General features: G+C 45.9%; 4 protein-coding genes across 4 annotated transcripts; 2 read left to right on the top strand and 2 right to left on the bottom strand.

Moving 5' to 3' along the window:
• Positions 1-5706: 5706 nt before the first annotated feature.
• Positions 5707-7553, top strand: E1B28_001800 (uncharacterized protein). The gene is made up of 6 exons (XM_043147769.1): positions 5707-5925; positions 5979-6041; positions 6105-6713; positions 6777-6971; positions 7037-7056; positions 7117-7553. The coding sequence occupies exons 1-6, from the start codon at positions 5782-5784 to the stop codon at positions 7274-7276; spliced, it is 1191 nt and encodes a 396-aa protein (XP_043016483.1). The 5' UTR covers positions 5707-5781; the 3' UTR covers positions 7277-7553.
• Positions 7554-7798: 245 nt separating this feature from the next.
• On the top strand, positions 7799-12135 carry E1B28_001799 (uncharacterized protein). The gene is made up of 17 exons (XM_043147768.1): positions 7799-8950; positions 9013-9144; positions 9209-9279; positions 9335-9498; positions 9553-9622; positions 9678-9802; positions 9856-9936; positions 9998-10059; positions 10122-10229; positions 10298-10614; positions 10674-10701; positions 10756-11049; positions 11106-11278; positions 11334-11364; positions 11427-11599; positions 11657-11723; positions 11778-12135. The coding sequence occupies exons 1-17, from the start codon at positions 8603-8605 to the stop codon at positions 12018-12020; spliced, it is 2487 nt and encodes an 828-aa protein (XP_043016482.1). The 5' UTR covers positions 7799-8602; the 3' UTR covers positions 12021-12135.
• Positions 12136-12187: 52 nt separating this feature from the next.
• E1B28_001798 (uncharacterized protein) lies at positions 12188-14735 on the bottom strand. The gene is made up of 10 exons (XM_043147767.1): positions 14696-14735; positions 14179-14641; positions 13802-14129; positions 13583-13728; positions 13419-13528; positions 13236-13367; positions 12970-13159; positions 12828-12909; positions 12645-12772; positions 12188-12580 (listed from the first exon to the last, which is right to left on the bottom strand). The coding sequence occupies exons 2-10, from the start codon at positions 14384-14386 to the stop codon at positions 12384-12386; spliced, it is 1521 nt and encodes a 506-aa protein (XP_043016481.1). The 5' UTR covers positions 14387-14641; positions 14696-14735; the 3' UTR covers positions 12188-12383.
• Positions 14736-14904: 169 nt separating this feature from the next.
• Positions 14905-15809, bottom strand: E1B28_001797 (uncharacterized protein). The gene is made up of 3 exons (XM_043147766.1): positions 15653-15809; positions 15120-15591; positions 14905-15062 (listed from the first exon to the last, which is right to left on the bottom strand). The coding sequence occupies exons 1-3, from the start codon at positions 15674-15676 to the stop codon at positions 14980-14982; spliced, it is 579 nt and encodes a 192-aa protein (XP_043016480.1). The 5' UTR covers positions 15677-15809; the 3' UTR covers positions 14905-14979.
• Positions 15810-20251: the final 4442 nt, after the last annotated feature.

The raw sequence follows: 20251 nt of genomic DNA, 5'->3' as shown, positions 1-20251 counted from the left end.
TCAATCCAAGCTTTCAATTTCTGGCTTTTCTTCATTTCTTTCCATCCTCTATCCTCTATCCCCTATCCTCTATCCCCTATCCCTTTCCATCTCCTATCCCCTATCCCTTTCCATCCTCTATCCCTTTCTATTCCAGCCTCTATATCCCTTTTCTCCCTTACATACTTGATGTGATATGTGAGCCAAGCCTTTTTTTCTGTATTCCAGTCCAGTTCTGATTACAACTTTTTATTATTATTGAAGGTCTATAAATCCCCTTCAGAGTTTTTCTACTTCAAACCAAGATCATAATGCTTCACACAGGTTCGTGTGATCCCCTTAGTAAATTGATTGTGTGCTCATGGTGTTTTTAGTCCTCCTCATACTCCTGAGCGTCGTCAAAACTTGAGCCCTCCTCATACTCCTGAGCGTAATCGGAACTTTGAGCGTGAGCGTCTTCGTCGCCAGCGAGAACTACAGATGACTTCTCCAAGTCATCGCCATCGTCGTCACCCTCCTCAGAGACGTGAACCTTCTCCTACTCCTGTCCACAACACTCCCCCACTTTTGTTTCCATATTCTATGGGTCTTCATGCATCTCATACACCTTCCCCATCATATATTCCTCTTCTACCCCTCACTCCATATCAACGTGCCACTCATATATATGGTTCTCCTGTATCTCATCCACCATTTATGACTGCTGCACAAATCCAAAACCGAAACTATACACATCAACGTGATGAGCATTTTCGACGTCTCTCACCTTTGCAGCAGAATAATACTTTGCTTGCACAAGCTGCACGCGCTGCAGAAAGACGGGAACGGGAGCGATCAGAGCGAATGACAGCACGTGCTGAAGAGTTCCGTGCTACTCAAGCACGACGCTATGCTGAGCAGGCAGTACGTCAACACAATCAACGTCGGGCTCAGGAGCTGCGAGAGCAACGACAACAAAGAGATTTACATTTACAGCAGGAGGAAGAGGAACATCGTTATTATGAACTCCAAGCCCAGGAAAGGCAACGGCAGATGGAGGAGGAGCGTCGTCACCATGAACTCCAGGCCCAGGAAAGGCAACGGCAGATGGAGGAGGAGCATCGTCAGCATGAACTCCAAGTCCAGGAAAGGCAACGGCAGGAAGAACAACAGCAGCGACGCGTAGAACAGCGTCGTCGTCGTGCTCAGCATGAGTTGGAGAGACAGCATCACTTAGGCCGTAGACCATATCAAGAGCCTGAGAGTCGACATAACCTTGGGCTTATGGATGTAGTTTGTCAAAAGTGTCAGGCACTTCATTGGGATGCTGAAAAACTATCAACCTCAACAAGAGCTGTTTCATTATTTGGCAGTTGTTGCCTCCAGGGCCAAATATCTCTCCCTCCCTTCTCCCCTCCCCCTGAACCCCTGCGACGTCTGCTCATTGGCAAAGGACTTGCAACTGACCCTCCTAATGTTGCATCTCAGACCTCAAAGCATTTTCGTAATAATATCCGACAGTATAACTCTGCTTTTGCATTCATGTCATTGCAAGCAAAGGTTGATGAAAGTGTCACACGTGCTTCAGGCCCTTTTGCATTTCGCATATTCGGTTCACTTCACCATCGGCTTGGTCCAATAGGTCCCATTCATCCCAATGGTGCACAGGACTCACACAAGTATGCTCAGCTGTATATCTATGATGCCCAGGAAGCTTTACGTGTTCGTCAGCAACGAAACTCTGACTTGAAGCAATCTGTTATGCAGGAAGTCCAAGACATGCTTTATCGGGAGAATCCATTCATCCAGACTTTTAAGCAAGCTGCAGAAGTGTTACGCGAAAAGGCAGACACAGAGTCTACAGATGTTGAAGTCCAACTACACATGTCAGATGATGCAGATCATCGTCGATACAACCTACCCACTGTTGATGAAGTTGCTGCTGTTATACCTGGTGATGGAACAGATAGACAGATTCTACCTCATCGGGATATTCTTCTTCGCTACCGTGAGGGTGGAATCCGTCATATGAGCCATCTTCATCCCAATTACACACCACTTCACTATGTTCTAATGTTTCCAAAAGGTGACAAAGGCTGGGATAGGGATACACCATTGGTTAATGCCCAAGGACATAGACGTACCAGATCTGGCTTTCTTTCTCAAACCCTCTATTATGCATATCGTCTACATCGCCGAGCTAATGAGGCTCTTTCCTCTGTATTTTTGGCTGGAAAACTCTTTCATCAGTACATTGTTGATGCTTGGGCTTCAACGGAGCAGTCAAAGCTGTCATGGATCTATAATAATCAGAGGGAGATACGTGCAGAGCTTTATCAGGGTCTTAGAGATACTATCAACCATGATGATCATTCTGGAGATCTTAATGATACTGGACGTCGTGTTATCCTCCCTTCCACACATACCGGCAGTCCACGCCATATGTATCAGCTCTTTCAGGACTCCATGGCTATTTGCCGCTACTACCAGAAACCTGACATCTTTCTTACAATGACAGCTAATCCACAATGGCCAGAGATCAGGGCAGCTATGCCTAAGGACGATGAGGAGACTACAATCGGTATACCTTCAGACTATTCTGATATCATTGCACGGATATTTGAAATGAAGAAGAATGGGCTTTTGAAGGAGATCAAGTTGGGCATATTTGGCAAATGTGTTGCAAATGTCCACACCATTGAGTTTCAAAAGCGAGGTCCGCCTCACATGCATCTTTTGATTTTCCTGGACCCAGAGGATCGTATTCGCACTCCAGCTGAAGTTGACCATATTTCATGTGCTCAAATTCCTGACCCTATCACTCAACCTATCCTATATGAAACTGTCACCAAATTGATGCTGCATGGTCCCTGTGATGAAAGGTGCCAGGATGATCAAGGACATTGCACAAAACACTATCCCAAAGCATTTTCTGAGCAGACTGTCTTTTCTGATAATGGCTATCCTGATTTGGCATGCCCTAACAATGGTCGGACTGTCACAAAAAGAATTCGGGGAGAGGACAGAATATTTACAAATCGTGACGTTGTCCCATACAATCCTTATCTCACTGCAAAATACAACTGCCATATCAATGTCGAGATTTGCAACTCAGTTCAGGCAATCAAGTACATCCACAAGTACATCTATAAAGGCCATGATCGAACAACTCTGGAGTTTGATTCACAGGATGAGGTGAAAACCTATTTGGATGCCCGCTATGTTTCTGCTATTGAGGCATCCTGGCGCCTCTTCGAGTTTCATATGCATGCAGAGGAGCCTACAGTATACAGACTACCTGTACATCTCGAGAATCAGCAGGTGGTCTATTACCATCCTGAGGACGATCCTGACCAAGTTCTTTCCCGGGGTGAAAAGGATGATCGTCTGACTGGATACTTTCAACTTAATACAAGAGATGAGGGAGCCCGGAACTACACCTATCAGGAGATTCCACAGCACTATGTATGGGATGCCAGGTCAAAGAAATGGAAGTCACGTGAGAGGGGTTTTGCTATTGGGCGAATGTACTTTGCTGCACCATCAGCAGGGGAGCGCTTCTATCTCCGTCTGTTGCTGACTGTTGTTAAAGGAGCTACCAGCTTCCAAAATCTTCGCACCATTGGGAGGGGAACACCAACAGCACGGGTGTGTGACACATATAAGGAGGCATGTCTTGCATTAGGTTTACTTGAAGATGACCAAGAGTGGAGGGAATGTCTTCAGGAGGCCTCAATTATGCATCTTGGGCGACAGATGAGGGACCTTTTTGTTACACTGCTACTTCATTGCCACCCTGCTCAGCCCTTAATATTATGGGAGCAATTTAAAGATAGCCTCTGTGATGATCTACGCCATGCCCTTGAAATACGGCCCAACTTCAATCTCCCTCAGATAACTGCCGACCACATATATGACTATGGCCTCTATCTTATTTCACAGAGCCTACGGGATAATGGAAAAGATTTATCAGATTATAGCCTTCCTGAAGTTGCAAATCCTAATCTGTGGAATGCCATCTTCAACGACAACTATCTCCTTGCTGAGCAGCTTGACTATGACCATCATGCTTTACACACTGTAGTAGAGACAAACAAGCAGCTGATGAATGAGGAGCAGTATGCTATCTTTAATGCAATTTTAGCATCATGCACTCACCACGAGGGAAAAATCTTCTACCTGCAGAGTGCAGGAGGCTGTGGAAAGACTTGGGTGTCAAACACTATTGCAAGTGCAGTCCGTGCAGAGGGAAAGGTTGTTCTCACTGTAGCGTCTTCTGGAATTGCAGCCCTCCTCCTTCAAGGGGGTCTTACTGCTCATGCACAGTTTAAAATTCCCATTCCCATTTTGGAAGATTCCATGTGTCCCATTAGTAAAGGCAGTAGACTTCACAAAGTTATCCAACATACACAACTCATTATATGGGATGAGCTTCCAATGCAGCATCGGTTTACCATTGAAGCATTGGAACAGACACTACGAGATCTTATGAACACTGATCAGCCATTTGGTGGAATCACTGTTCTTTTTAGTGGAGACTTCCGGCAGACCTTGCCAGTTATTCCAAAAGGTACTCGGGAGCAGATTGTTGGAGCCAGCTTCCTGAGGTCAGCACTGTGGGAACATGTGCATGTATTTCATCTCACCCAAAATCTACGGCTACAAAATGAGCCTGGTGCAGCAGACTTTTTGACTTGGCTTCTGGATGTTGGTTGTGGGAAAGACCTCCCAGCAGACAATGCAATAAATCTGCCACAGTCATTCCGTTGTGGGGACAATGTTGAAGATCTTATACAGGAAATCTACCCATCTATTGAGCATTTTCAGCCTAATGAGTACTTTTTGGAGCGCTCAATCCTTTCCTGCCGTAATGATGATGTAGATGATATCAACGCAAGTATCCTCCAGTCTTTTCCAGGTAACACACGGATCTATCAGTCCGCTGATAGTGTTGCAGTGGAAGAAGGAGCTGATGCCCCATATCAACAACCATATCCTGCTGAATTTCTCCACTCTCTAAAGGCTTCTGGACTTCCACTTTCCTGTTTATGTCTAAAAAAAGGGTGCCCATTGATGCTTCTGCGAAATTTGAAGGTCAAGGATGGATTGTGCAATGGAACTCGACTCCGGTTACTGGAAATGACAAACCGGCTTCTTCACTGTCAGATTCTGGGAGGCACTCATGATGGAAAGGAAGTTCTCATTCCACGAATCACTTTAGAGCCCTCCAATGAGTCTCTTCCTATCAAGCTCCAGCGGAGACAGTTTCCTGTGCGATTGGCATTTTCAATGACAATCAACAAGTCTCAGGGACAATCCCTTCGCTTTGTAGGACTTGATCTTCGGACTCCAGTGTTTTCACATGGCCAGCTTTATGTTGCACTCTCAAGATGTACTTCAGCCTCCAATATCAAGGTGTTATTTCCCAACACAGAACATGGTACAAAGACAATCAATATTGTCTATCCAGAGGTTCTGCATAACCTGATATAAATTTAATTCAACCTGCTGTTTTTTTTCAAGTGAGCCTATTTTGATTTATAAAACTTATAGTCTAATATCTGATTGGTTTAACAGATTTTTTTCTTTTTTTCTTTTAACAGTTTTGAACCATTGTAAACATAGGAATATATGTATATATATATATATTTGTTTTATATAAATGACTTGAATGGTATTATTAACTTATTGCATGTAAGCATCTGCAAACAAATCGGCACAAAGGGCCGGGTCCATAAGCTTGTAATGATTACATAGGGCTAGGACGATATAAATACCCCTCATCTGATCCTAATCTACTCTCTCCACCAACAAGACGATTTTATGGCTATTGAACTTTCACCACTTCCACTCCCACCAACCGCTGATCCCTCAAAGTTCGCTGATTTTGGCCGCGAAGTCAAAGGAGTGAATCCTGGTGAACTGACTCCTGAGGAATTTGAGGAGGTTCGGGATGCATTGTATAAGGTGCGAAAAGAGCTGCGTTCTGTCAGAGTTCGAGTAATTGATGCGTCGAATAGCACGATGCTCTCTTGTTCCGGGACGTGACTCTCACACCCGAGCAGCAATATGCGTTGACCAAAGTGGGTCTTTTGTCAACTTTACCTCTTGTAGGCTCTTCTAATGTGAGCATCGATGGGTTATAGGCCTTCGATCCACAGTCTGAAAGCTACGGACACGGGAATAACAAGACAGAAGGCACAAAGAAATCCATTCTACATCCCGATCTCAAGACTATCCCTCGTGTACCCCAAGTCCAACTTATCGGCAACGGGATGGTCTACAACCACGAAGGTTTAGCTGAGGCTAAGCTCAAACACCCAAGTCATACTACATTCCACAAGACTCGTGTTTCTGAAGAAGACGAAGCGAAAGGGGTCACACGATTCTACCGCTGGCATATCGACGCGGCGCTCTACGACCTTTCTCCACCCAAAGTCACTACACTTTACGGATTGAAGGTTCCGGAAGGTCCGAAGCAGGTCGTGAGGTACGACGATGGTACTGGCGATGAACTTCCTGTTCCACTTGGAACTACGGCGTTCGTCTCTGGGAAGACGATGTTTGATATGCTTCCATCTGAATTGAAGAGTCTCGCTGTTCGGACGAAAGTGAAATATGCTCCGCATCCATATGTGTGGATGGCACCTGCTCGTGCAATGCCGACGGGACTTGGAATTGAAGCGGAGGGTTTGGAGTTGCCGCTTGCTGAGTTGCCTGCGTGGGAGGAGAGCAGAAGAAAGACTTTCCCCATGGTACGCTGTCGTAGCCACGGGTGTTTGAAGTTTGGCTGTCCCTTACGATGAGTTTTGTTTTAGGTGTGGAAAAACCCGGTTACTGGGAACCTCCATTTCCAGGTCCATCCTTGTGGTGCAGCAGAACTTTTGGTAGATCCTCTTCCGGCAGGGAGCAAGAAGGAAGACGCGTTGTATCCTGAAGGTGCCCATATCACGGATTTGGGGGAAGTGAGAGATATACTATATCGAATGCAACGGCCTGCGATCGCTCCGAAGGTGAGTCTAAGCCTACGCTTCTGTAACGCCGCTATTCGCCTGACCAATGTCCTTTGGAATGCTAGCTTGTGTATCCCCATGACTGGTGAGTTTTGTTTTGTTGATCATCTCGTTCTCAACTTACCTCTTTTGTCTGTTTGTATAGGCACGAGAAGGATCTGGTCTTATTCCACAATCGTGGAGTGCTTCATACTGTCGTAGGTGCATTCAAACCTGACCAAGTGCGCGCATTCCATCAGTGCAATCTGGCTGCATCGGATGACCCCACTGGTCCTACTGAGGAGGATGTGAAGAAATGGGCGTAAGACTCAAGAGATCAATTGGGACTGTACATTTAATACAATAACGGGATGAGATGTACGGCGTTAATTACACTGTTGACGTTCTGAACACGGACCGAACACGTTTGTTCCTCGACACCGGTACAGGAAAGATTCGATCAAAACCCGGAATCGTCATAAATATGCACCCATCTATGCTTATACGCAGAAGAGATCTCCAGAGTCTCCATCTAGAATGTTCAAATGAATTGAGTGCAGCGACACCGCCGGTAGCTGAATCAACAAAAAAAACCGATACAAGGGTGAATCTTCATGACGATTCGGAATGGAAAATGAGGAACGACGATGGATACCAAGAAAAGTAATCCTAGTATAGATGAACTCCAATGTACCAGCGAAGAGCGACATGTCGTTGACGTCTGCCAATCGTCAGAACAGCACTTCATCCTTCTTGGGAGATCAGTGACTCGTATGAGTGAGTCTCTGACACTGTCATGGTGAAGACACTTTTTATATATCGGGTTGGGATGCTTCCCACGACTTCGTGGACCTTACCTTCATCCAATCCCTTCCCGAGTTCTCCACCTTGTCGACTATTTTGGCAGGACCCTATATGAAATCGAAGTCGGAAGAATGAACATCATACAGCAACGACTCAGAAGGACCGATAATTCGTGACACTGACAAAGGCTGCAAGGGGCATATCAGTTCAGAAAAGGCACCTCTCGAGTGACTACATTTGAATGGACTACTGAGCTCCAGAGACGCCCTCAAGCTCCTCGAAGTAGAAAAGGGCTTCTCCCTGGCTTCATCCGGATTCTCGACAATTCGGAAGTGTCCTATTTAGAGGATACACTCGGCTTTGGCCCAAAGCAGACGGCTTGTCCAGGCAACCAGGCAGAACGGCTATACTCGGGAGCTCAAGGCGTGAGGGGACATATGGTCGTACGGCAGCCTTTTCCAGATTCCACAAGGTCTCACTTCAATTTTCCGACTTTTTCGACTCGTTGTTCTCACATTCTGCGTTTTTCGACTTCTGTTCAACAAGATCCTCATTGCCTTTAGGTATCCTAATTGGATGACCGCGTCTGTTAATCCCTGGTGCCTTGCTCGTGCTCAGAATTGGGGGGAGGTTATTCTCCCAAGCAGACTTTTTATGCTCCTCCAAAGCTCAGCTCTCCTATTCCTTCTGGCGCAGATGACCCATTGTCCGTACTCTGTACTCAAATTACAACTTCTCCCACATTCAATAGACCCCTCGCCTTGCGCCTACACTGTCATGGGACCAAATTGTATGGCGCTGAACTTGGCTTAAAAGCTAGGCTCGCAATCGACCAGTTGGTAGCGACCATGTTATTCCTACATCGTCGAATCCTGCTCCAGTTGTTGGTGCCCTCATCGGCTGTTTTTGCTCAAACATCTGGTGTGGTCTCAAGTTCATCGCTAGCCAGTAGTGGTGTTACTACAGGTTCCACCATTCTTTCCACTTCGTTTTCATCCGCCTTAGCATCTATTTCATTATCTTCAACCTCTTCTGGAAGACCCTCTTCTACTTCTACCTCCATCCTTCAGACTCCAACGTTCGGCGCCGGTCCATCATCAGATCCGTTGGATCCACCTGATGTCAAGGATAGCGGAGTTGTCGTACCTGATTTTTCTGCCGCTTGGGAAGCAGCTTACCAGAAAGCAGGCGCAAAGGTGGGAAATCTGTTTATTTTTCGGCCGCCAAATGGTCACGGTGTATTGAATGACCCTTATAGATAGCTGGATTCACGCTCGAGGATCTTGTCAATACTGCGACCGGGGTTGAAGCTTTCGGCCCTTCTCGACGCTGTGTAGGAAACACGCTTCCGATCTCTTCCAACGGAGGATGGCCTGGCCTCTGTTTACAGGTGAATACAAACTTACGATGCTGAGCTCGGACTGTTTGCTGACGACCTACGCGTCTATCCTCAGGATGGACCTCTCGGAGTACGGCTAGCAGACCGCATCACAACGTTCCCAACGGGTTTGAATACTGCTACAACGTGAGTGTCCTGTTGCTTTATTTTTGTAAGGGATGAAGTAATCTTGACCTTGCAGTTTTAACCGAACTCTGATACGCCAACGGGGACTGTTCATGGGAACCGAATTCAAGGACAAAGGTGTTAATGTAGCACTTGGGCCGATGATGAACATGCTCAGGGTGCCTGCTGCTGGGAGAAACTTTGAGGGGTTCGGAGCCGATCCATTCTTAAGTGGGGAAGGTAATACCATATTCGTATGCATCAAATGCCGAATACTGAATTTGAATTCTATAGCGGCATATGAGACGGTCTTGGGTCTTCAGCAAGGTGGCGTACAGGCCTGTTCAAAGCATTTCATCGCAAAGTAAGGACCGCTAGTTACTCTTCCCGCAGCTGTTTGGGTGCTAATGCCCCTCCAGCGAACAAGAAACCGCTCGAACCACTTCCACCTCCAATGTCGATGACCGAACCTTGCACGAGATTTATGCACAACCATTTCTACGCAGCGTGATGGCCGGGACAGCAAGTATCATGTGCAGTTACAGTGAGTTTTCACACATCTTTCTTCAAGTCTGGGCTTGAACGAATGGCCGTTAGACCAAATCAACGGAACGTATGCATGCGAGAATAATGCTACTCTTTCCCGCATGCTCAAGGAAGAGTTCGGATTTCAGGGATGTAAGTTACTTCTCAAAGTACTACACAATGTGAGCATGGACTGACCGCTGATACTCATCAGTTGTCACGTCTGATTGGGGTGCAACTCATTCTACCGTTGCCAGTACCCTTTCTGGACTAGATGTTAGTACTAGGAAGAATAATCCCTCGTTTACACGTGAACTTACACCATTGCTCGCTTTTAGATGGACATGCCAGGCTCTGGAGGCCCTAACAATTCATTCTTCGGGGGTACCCTGGTAAATGCGGTGCAAAATGGTTCAGTCCCCATGTCTCGTGTGACCGATATGGCAGTAAGTTTTCCCAGCTGCAAAAACAAGACCTTTGATACTCGGCTGATTTTGTTCCTGCTCGGCGCCAGACACGGATTTTAGCTTCTTGGTATTTCCTACACCAAGATTCATCGTCTTTCCCGGCCGTCAATTTTGACGGCAATCATCCCAATAACGAAGCAACGAACGAACATATTGATGTTCAAGCCAATCATAAGGACGTCGTGCGAGCGATCGGTGCAGCCAGTGTGGTGTTATTGAAGAACGTGAGGGGAGCTTTACCGTTGAACAAACCAAGGAGCTTGATTCTAGTCGGAAGAGATGCCGGTCCGTCTGTGATTGGGCCGAATAGTCCAGGGGGAGGTCCTGCAGCGCAAGGGATTTTGGCTGTTGGAGGTGGTTCTGGGTGAGTTAATTCAAAACATTGCTGGCCGGTTGATGCATGATGTCGAACACACGCCCCAGTGCTGCCGGTTTCCCCTATCTGATCTCTGTGGGTCCAACGTGTTTTTTAATATATGAGTCCTACTGACCTTGATCGTACCAGCCATATGAGGCGATACAAGCACGGGCAAGGGACGATCACACGAGTATCTCCTGGGTTCTCGATGACTTCAATCTTCCTTCAGCAGCTTCCTTGTCCACCGGAAAATCTGCAGCTGTGGTCTTCGTCAACATCAACTCCAGTGAGGGTAGCGATAGGAAGAATCTCACTCTAGCAGATGACACGGAGGCTCTGATACAGGCGGTTGCTGCTACAAACCCTAACACAATAGTTGTCGTCCACAGCGTTGGGCCGGTCATCATAGAAAGTTGGATTGATCACCTGAATATTACTGGTGTAAGCGTTTTCACGTGCTCAACCGCCTCTCTCCCCTTATATGTACGGCCTTCTAGGTGCTATGGGCTGGTGCTGCCGGACAAGAAACAGGGAACTCCATTGCAGACGTTCTCTATGGTGACTTCAACCCGAGCGGCCGACTTCCATACACCCTCGCGAAGAGTGAAGCGGATTATCCAACCCGTGTAGTCAGCGGCTCTCCCATCGTTCCTGTGCCATACACGGAAGGGTCAGTGTCTTATCATTCTCTCGGGAAATGATCCGCGTCTAACCGTCAATTACAGTCTTGAGATTGACTACAGGGCGTTCGACGCGGTGCTTACTTTTCCACTTTCATTCTGCGAACTTCAAGGTTGTTAATCGATTTGTGGATGTAGCGAAACATTACTCCCCGTTTCGAGTTTGGTTTCGGTTTGAGCTATACGAAGTTTGAGTACAGCAACCTGCAGATATCCCGTGCCCAGAACTCTTCCAGTGATCAGGCTCTCATTCAAAACTGGGAGGCTGGGAAACCGAACCCCCCCGCAGTTGGATCTAGTACGGCGGCTTGGTATGTGTCAGTAATGGTCAGTCACTTCGTTGTTGGACTCATATCTTTCCTTACTAGGCTTCATGAACCCGCCTTTGAAGTCTCGTTCAACGTAAAGAATGTCGGAGATGTCGCTGGAGGCGAGGTACGTACCAGGCTGTTGGGATTTCTGACACGATAACCAATCAACAATCTCTAGATTCCGCAACTCTACGTCGCCCATCCCCAGTCTGCGGGAGAACCGCCTCGAGTTCTCAAGGGATTTACCGACGTATTCCTCAATACCGGACAGACCAAACTTGTGACTATCCCCTTGTCAAGGCATTCACTCAGTGTATGGGACGTTAAAGGACAAGGATGGAAGAAACCAACTGGACAGATTGGGATTGTCGTTGGAGCGAGTAGTCGGGACGAGAGGTTGAACGGTGTCTTGCCGGCATGAAAATATTGATAACCATGTGCATTACAATAAGCGATGAATTCGCAGACTGTAGAAGACGGAGTAGTTTATTCTGTTACGATGTCTCCCCCAACGAAGAACCTATGAATCATGATACCTTTCAAAGTACCCGTCAAAACTTTCGCGACCTCTTAGAGCAAAAATTGTGAGCCGCATAGAGCCGCGTAGCATGGCTTTGTCTTGCAGAATCAGGATTCTGCGTAAGTACTATATAAGCAGCCTAATAGTTAGTGTTACACGTCGAGCAATCTACCCATTTGTACTCTACAGTAAGCTTATGGAAGCCCTAACGAGAATTTCAACAACCAATATATAGTGAGTGGTGCGGTTTATAGACTGAAGTGATTAAGCCGTTGGGAGCAGGGAGGGAGAACGAATAACCATCTCGACTGGGAAATTCTTCAAATGGGAGGTAACTCCGCCATGGAACTCGACCGCGGGTTCGATTGAATTTCCTTCCGAATCTTTCTTCTTTTCGATATTAAACACCGCCAAGATGTTCGACGTGTTCTGGAAAAGAGAGCGCTCGGCCAAATGAGAACCTTTAGTATTAAAATGGACAAAGTTTCAGTAATAATGAGCTGTGGGTGAATGGCCTACACTCACCCGGACATGAGCGACGACCAAATCCAAACACGAAATCGAACGGATTTTGTTGAGGATTCTCACCGAGATGACGTTCTGGGTCGAAAACTTCGGGGTTTGGATAGGTCTCTGGGTCGTGCGTTAATGCCCTGTTCCCGACATCAATATAGTTAAGATTGTCGGGAAAGGGTTCGTAGAACACACCAGATATTAGCTAGAATTTGGCATTCTTTAGGAATTAGATAGCCATCATATATATCGTCTTGAGCGAGGGAATGGAATAAACCTGTGTACGTGGCGGGGTGAGTTGAATAAACCTTCGTTCTTTTTTTCAAGTAAAACTGACCTAGTGGTGCTACGGGCGACCAACGCAATGTTTCCTTGATGACCGCCGTTAAGTAGGGCATTTTACCCTCATCGTCTGGGTGTGGCAGACGATCCCCTCCCGTCGCCGCATCGACTTCTGCTTGTGTCCGTTTTTGAATCTCAGGGTGTGTTTCCATGAGGTAGAAAAAGGACGTTAATGCTGCAACAGTCTACCATGCAAAGGGGCAGATGTTGGGTTGGGTTTTAAAAGGTAGACTCTGGGTAAAAGATAATTTGGTAACTCACAGTATCAGCACCACCAATGTAGAGTGCTGAGCAGACTTTCATCAGCGTTCTCTCTTCGTCCTGAGAAAGAGGAGCACCATCCTCTTTCTGGAAAAACCGAGCGAAGAAAGAATCAGCGTAGTCACCCGCTTCCTAACGCTGACTCAGTAGGCAATCTGACAGAAGAGTGAGTAGATGGCATACGACTTGTTTTTTCGCCCACGCGAAAGGAATGTGGTCGATATCATTCTCTCTGAGAATCTTTTCTGCCTTTCGGAAACCAGCAAACGGAACCCAGGACGGCAAGTATTTGACTAGGTGAGATGTAATTGAAGTGAAGCACAAGGCGGGAAAAGGATAGGTCTCACGGAATGGGAAGAACTCAACCATATACGGGAGAGACAATGTTTCTTCCAAAATTTCAAAGTGCCTTTCGACGAGCTTGAGATAGTAATCATCTACGCTTGAGACCGTATAGCCGTATGCCACCTTCATGATGAGCGCACCAGCATTCCTGGAAAGAAGAGTACCAGTTCACAGTTGAGCGATGAAGTCCGGAAAGCGCGTATGCCAGTATATGGACATACCTTCGTATATGGGCTATAAATCTATCGGGATCATCTGCAAGACTCCTAAGCATAATACTCGTCTCCTGGATCTGCAAAGGTTGGTATTCGCGCACTGCACGAGGTCCAAGACCAGAATGCATCATCCGACGGTGGGCTTTGAAGTGAGGATCGTCGATCCGAACTCTGAAAACGTCGTCGCTGAATTCCTTGATTACGTCGTCCAACAAGACCGATCTAGGTCTTTGAGAGTAGATGTTTGAACGGCTTTCGAGTAAATCAAGCACAACTTTCTTGCTGTTCAATATAATCATATGCTTGTTGACTAGTCTGAGATGGACGATGTCGCCTATTTCAACGCATATTAGAGGATAATCTTCATCGACACAGCTTCTCACCGTATGTTTCTTTCCAAGCCGTGAACTGGAGCCAAGACTGGCGACGGGGAACTTGGCTCACATTTCCCAAAAGCCAGTTTCCGGGTGGTGTTGGCGGAAAGGGGACCTTGTTTCGTCGATTGGTGGCATATGTGAATGCCAGAATAGTGCATGCCAGAACGACGGTGACTATGCTGATTGGTTCTATTGCCCACTGTGAGGCAGCCATGGTGAATGAAGAAGAGTGGTGAAACTACGCCTCCTAAGGCTTTAAATATGAGACAGAGTCCCGACAAGTTACGAGCAAGGTGGATTATCCGCATAACCGTAGCGCTCGAACCCGCAGTCTCCCGCATTGACATGAAACTGCAACTGAGGGTCGCAGGATATCGGTGTAGTTTCCGTGTCGATATTGCCTCTTGCGTCTCTCAAGTCGGCGCGAACTTCAGGTGGCCATATCGTCAGTGTTTCGTACAGAATGTATCTATGGCAGAATTTTTCAGCGGGATCTGAAAAGACCCAAGTGACTCATACCCGCCAGTCATCCCAAACCCAACTGCTAGAAACCCGATGAACCAAGGTCAAAACCGCCGTTTTTTCGGATGATAGAAGTCTTCTGGAGCCGAGTGTGATGCATAACTTCGTATTCCATGTAGCAGAAGGGCTCCGAGAGGATTATTCGTGCGTATAGTAGGTGAGATGTTTTTTGAAGGCAGTCTTCAGAATATTCAAAGTAATCAACCTGGTCCCAGGCTTTAATGTATAGAGATGATTTTTACTTTAGAATACAAAGCTATTCTTCGGAACATGCATAAGGTTATACTAGGGGGTATCTATTATTTCAGACGCCGCTTCATCTTTGCGCTGTGGCAGGCTCGAGAGCACTTCCATGCCCCACTGAAGACCTGTAATGCGAAGATATGAGATTAGAGAGAATGAACAATCAGTATAGAATCACTCACTAGGTGAAATACGATCCAGGTAATAGTTATCTTGCAATCGTCCACGATTCTCCCTACTCAGGTGCCATGTCGGACGCATTTTAAAAGCTTGCTTCATCATATCCAGGAGCTTATTCACTTTCTTTCGCGAACACGGCACCTTGCGACCGTGAGTAACACCACGCCTCTGTGGATATATGGTAAAACAATTTCGACTCTCCTGCCTGGCATCCGAAGTCCCAAAGCGTCGTTGAATATGGATATTACTTATGCGCCAGGAAATGATGCTCCATGGGTCTTGGTCTGCTGAACATTCTACTCTGACCACAGGTATTAACCCTTGCTCACGAGCATAGTCGCTGGCCTGTTCGTCCGTGAGTGCGAAACCATAGTCGAAAATGGGAGGATAATGGTTGGACTCCTCATCTGGAAAATACTGTGCGGGTAGCAGGCCGAATGGTTCGTGTTGAAGCATGTAGTCGAGCGATAGCGTCTGAAAAACAACCACAACAGATAAAGGTCTCTGGCTGGCGGCGAGACCCAAGGAAGCGCACCTTGTTGATTTCATCCAGAGTCATCGTCTTTCGACAGTCTGGCGAGTGGCCACAGCTGCTGTGTTGGACATGTTTGAGAACGAGTGACTGATTTCCTATTTCGGAAAAGTGATGAAGGCTCCTAATTGCTCGTTTCGCTCGCGAGCTTACAGTCGTTCTCAAAAACCTTGCGGCGCGTCATTCGCGCGTGCGAAAAATTAAAAAAAGTCAAAAAAAGTCAAAGAAAGGCCGAAAACTCTGTAAATTCATTGTAGCTCTCTTCCACTCTATAATACACGCCCTTTCAAGAGGTGTTCAATCCGAAAATTTTACATATGAGGTTCCTACGTAGACATAAGAACCCCTGGACCCCCTCCCCCCCCTGCACCTTCCTAATATGGAAATTTTTGATTACCAAATGCCTGGCAAGACTAATTTCCCACATTATATTCTGATATTTGATGTGCCATTCTCCACCTCAGGCTGGAGTTTGACAGCTATGTAAAGGCCTGTCAGGCCCCCAAAAAAGCCGTGAGAAAGGGGCCTCAGAGGACTTCTATGCCATCCACAATTCCAAGTCTGCGCGTGTCCCTCCTACTTACTCCAACTTTCCGCTTCGCCGCTTCCTCAATTTTTTGTTCTTCTCCATCCCTCGCATCCTCTACCATCAATATGGACGGAAGAGGCGAACTTCATCTCCCAACGACATCTGGGTACTGTATAAATTACCCAGCGAATATCAGAATTTGAGGTCGTGCTTTCTAAAATCTAGTTACATTTCAAGAATATATGTACTCGTACAACATGGTAACTATGGCTATCGCAGTCCGGTTGAAATAATGAACGGAGTGTAACTACCTCACAATGATATTGACCCAATGTCAAGACTGCGAAAACCAGCATAATTCTGTGAACACGCGAATTTTGTGTTTCACACTCGGCAGGGTCAGAGCATGCTGAAAGTGACTACGAGATTGAAACTCTGCTGATAGTATATCGCCGCGGCGATCATCCGATACGCGTTGGTGTCCCTCTTCCTCGATGTCCCTATAGGAGAAGCAGCTGTTACTTGTAAGAGCTAAAAATTGGTGAGTGGGCTAATCTATATATTTGCACTATACTCTCAAGTTTTGTATGATTCAATTTTTGTTTTGCCCTTTTAATTGAAGATTTCCTTCACTTCGGGTTGATGTCGGAGTATAAATTCCAATCAGAATTCCACCTGTAACCGTCCATTACCTGATGCCGCTTGCTTAGCCGACTGGCATCACAAATTTCGTTTGTTCATGGAATTATGCCCCTGTATGTCATTATCAGCCCTGATTTTTCTGATTGACAGTAATCTAGTACATACTCTCCAATTGTAATACAGTGGATTTGGATAATATTAAAGACCTAAACGAGCAGAAGCCTACTCAAATCACCTCAGGCTGGAGTTTGACAGCTAACGTAAAGGCACCTGGGAGACTTCGCGCAACATAGTTTGTTTTCCTGTAGGTGTAATACTCACTTGATTGTTTATTCCTGCGGGCAAAATTCATTGACTTTATAATATCATCAGTCTATGAAATTTTTGAGGCAACAGTCAATCAGAATATAGAGAATGAAAAAGTAAGAAAACTGGTGCACTTTGACCCAGCGTTTCGCACTCTAAGTATACTGGTAAATCATACTGAGGTTCGTCGTGTATATTGTGCTCGATGGTTTGTCACCAAATTTGAATATATACTCTGTGACCTTCAATTAGCTCTAATGACTGATTTTTGAAGGCCAACAATGTTCAACGTGCACCGGTAGCCAGATGTATAATACTACATAATAAACATATAACGCATATGTCAGAATGCCAATCAAAAGCTTGAATAGATCCCGAGATTCCGATTACCCTTCAGACTGATATTGGAAGGTCAATACCATATGGGCAGCTAGCTTCATGATAAACTTAACGCATAGTAAATCTGGGTCAAATGGTGCGTCAGAATTCTTACTTTTTTCGTTTACCATATTGTGATTGTCTGATTGTCATACACTTCTGATAGATCGATTACACCAGATTACACCATAAAACCAATGTATTTTATCTCAGGAATAAGAAATTGAGGGAGTATTACATGTACTGGAAAAACAAACTATGTTATGCAAAGTCTCCTAGAAGTGCCGGTTACCGAATAGCCGGAATACCGGTGCTAGTTCTGAAGTGGCTTTTTCGTCATTTAAATTGGACAACCAGCCTTGCATTGGTTTTAGTCCTATTGAGAAAGCACTTATATTATTTGGACCAGACCCAGACAACATGTCGTACATAACTTGGATAGCACTACCATACCCAAAGAGGCCACCGCCGCCTGTTGCTTTGAATGCGATAATGCGACTTAGTTGACTATGCTACAAGGTTCTTTTTGCACTTTAAAACAGTGCTACGGAGCGATATTTATCGTATTAAGAACTAGAGTGAGCCCGAATTGCTAGTTAAAGCTAGTGCCGCTAGTAGAATGTGCCGTCGGCGCAGCTAGACCAGTTAGAGAGAGCCGTAGATCGTGTCAGAAAACTGTATGACCGTTCGAAACCTGTAGAACACTATGAGCAGAGGACTTAAGCGGTAATTCACCAAGGTCTACTCTCTACATTCTACTATGCACTGGCATATCAAGGGATTGTACTATTAGAAGACTTGTAGTCTTCACAGAACCGTTGGTAGCAGAACTTAACAAAGTCAAAAGACCTTCATACTAGGAGTACCTACTTCTACGGGGGATTTAGTTGACAAGAAATCGGACATAGGACCACACAGACTAGGAGAAATTTGATATGACCGTAGATTGAGTCCCGATCTGAGGAAAAGACAAAAAGACATGATACAGATCCCAGATCACAGATAGAGTACCTAGGAACCAGGCAGGAATGAACAACGGATCTCGGAGTCCACACTGTTCATGTGCTATGGCGATTCGGAACTCTGGATCCATATGCTGGAACTACTTGGACACACAAAGTCCATATGATTTGATAACGTCGAAATACAGGATAAGGTCCGTAGGCAGGAAATACCATATGGTACGCCTATGTAGGTCCATTCTACATGCTGAAACAAGAATGAAGAACGGTCCAGATTGGTCCAAAACATATGATTCGAATACGGAAAAGCTCCGTAGACAAGATTCTGCACATGTAGCAGTCCCTAGCGATAAGACTCCGCATGGATTCGTAGCTACAGTGCATTATTTTTAGAGATAGAACAAGTAGAGATAGGATTACAAAGCTAGCGTAGAAGTAGTATAAAAGCAGCTCATGTATCCGTAGATAAAAGAGTACTACCCGTGCGTAGGAAAGTCCTGAGTGGGTTGCCCGTGAGTAACTGCTCTTGACACCAATAGAGAGATTTGCCCTGTCTTTGTGCAGTGAAATGATAAGATTTGATTTGAACTATACGAGACCGTCGAGGTCAAAAACTAGAGAACTGTCCGTCCGTAGGCCGCCGAGGTCTTGATTACTGTTTCGTGATCCGTCGAGGGTCTTAGCGTTCGTGTCCGCCGAGGACTTAGTTTTCGTGTCCGTCGAGGGCAATAGTCTCCAATCGTTCGAATTAGTCTTACCGTAGACGAAATTCATAGTCCCACTTAGTCCACTGGACAATAAACAGAGCCCCTACAAACCTTAGAATCCCGTAGCTGTGGTGTTTTTACACTTGCAGTTACACATTGATTTCATAAGAACTTCATACGGTACTGAGACTGTGATCTTGTGCGTAACCTTTGCCAAGCAGTCCACCCTTGCAATCTTTCCTGGTGTGTAGAGTTATTGATAGACTTTACACGGAGGTTTACTAGTTTTTGGGTTGATTTGGTGTTGGTGCTACTCCCATAGCTCTGATATTAGGTTGACTCTTGAGTGGTATTCTTCGCCCATTAGCGAGATCCCAAGTCTCTCAGGATATTCTTCTCATGAAGAGGAACAAAATCTGTAAGAATAATCTACAAAACACAACCATCGACAAGTTCTGAAAGAGGTCAAGGTCAAATTAAGAACGGAATGAAAAGTGCAAGCACGTACCGGGAGGCTAAATTTCTGGGATTCAGTGCATAACCGAGTCCACAGTAACTGACGTCGTCGGAGGTGGAGTTCACATCCTATATCTCATATGAATCATGGAGGATGCAAGGGAAAGAAGGGAACAAGAATGACGAAGTAAAAAAAGTGTGAGTAGCAGCGAGTACTAGAGCCATAGCATTTTACGACTCGAATTCCGGGATATGTCAGGTGGCTTCACCGCAGAGGGCTTGACATGTCGTTTGTCTCATATAAATTGAAGAGGATGCGAGAGATAGAGGGGAACAACAGCAATGATGTGGAAGAAGTGTGAGTCGTACTAAGTAGTCATGACATGCTAGAAACATGGGTGGCATAGCGAGTCGGTGTGTGATTTCGGCGGTATCCAGATGTTGCTGAAGGTACGATTCATGTGTTCTGTCCATATTAACTGTGAAGGATGCAAGGGGTAGAGGGGGAAAAATAAAATAAAAGAGCGGCAAAGCGGAATGGCTGAGTCGTAGTAGGAGCAAGTAGAACTGTAACACATGGTGCCTTGGAAACTTTGGCGGCGTAGAAGGCCTCTGAGGCCCC

This window comes from Marasmius oreades, chromosome 1, assembly GCF_018924745.1.
Source record: "Marasmius oreades isolate 03SP1 chromosome 1, whole genome shotgun sequence".
NCBI classification, from domain to species: domain Eukaryota; kingdom Fungi; phylum Basidiomycota; class Agaricomycetes; order Agaricales; family Marasmiaceae; genus Marasmius; species Marasmius oreades.
This window is presented reverse-complemented; position numbering and strand designations above follow the sequence as displayed.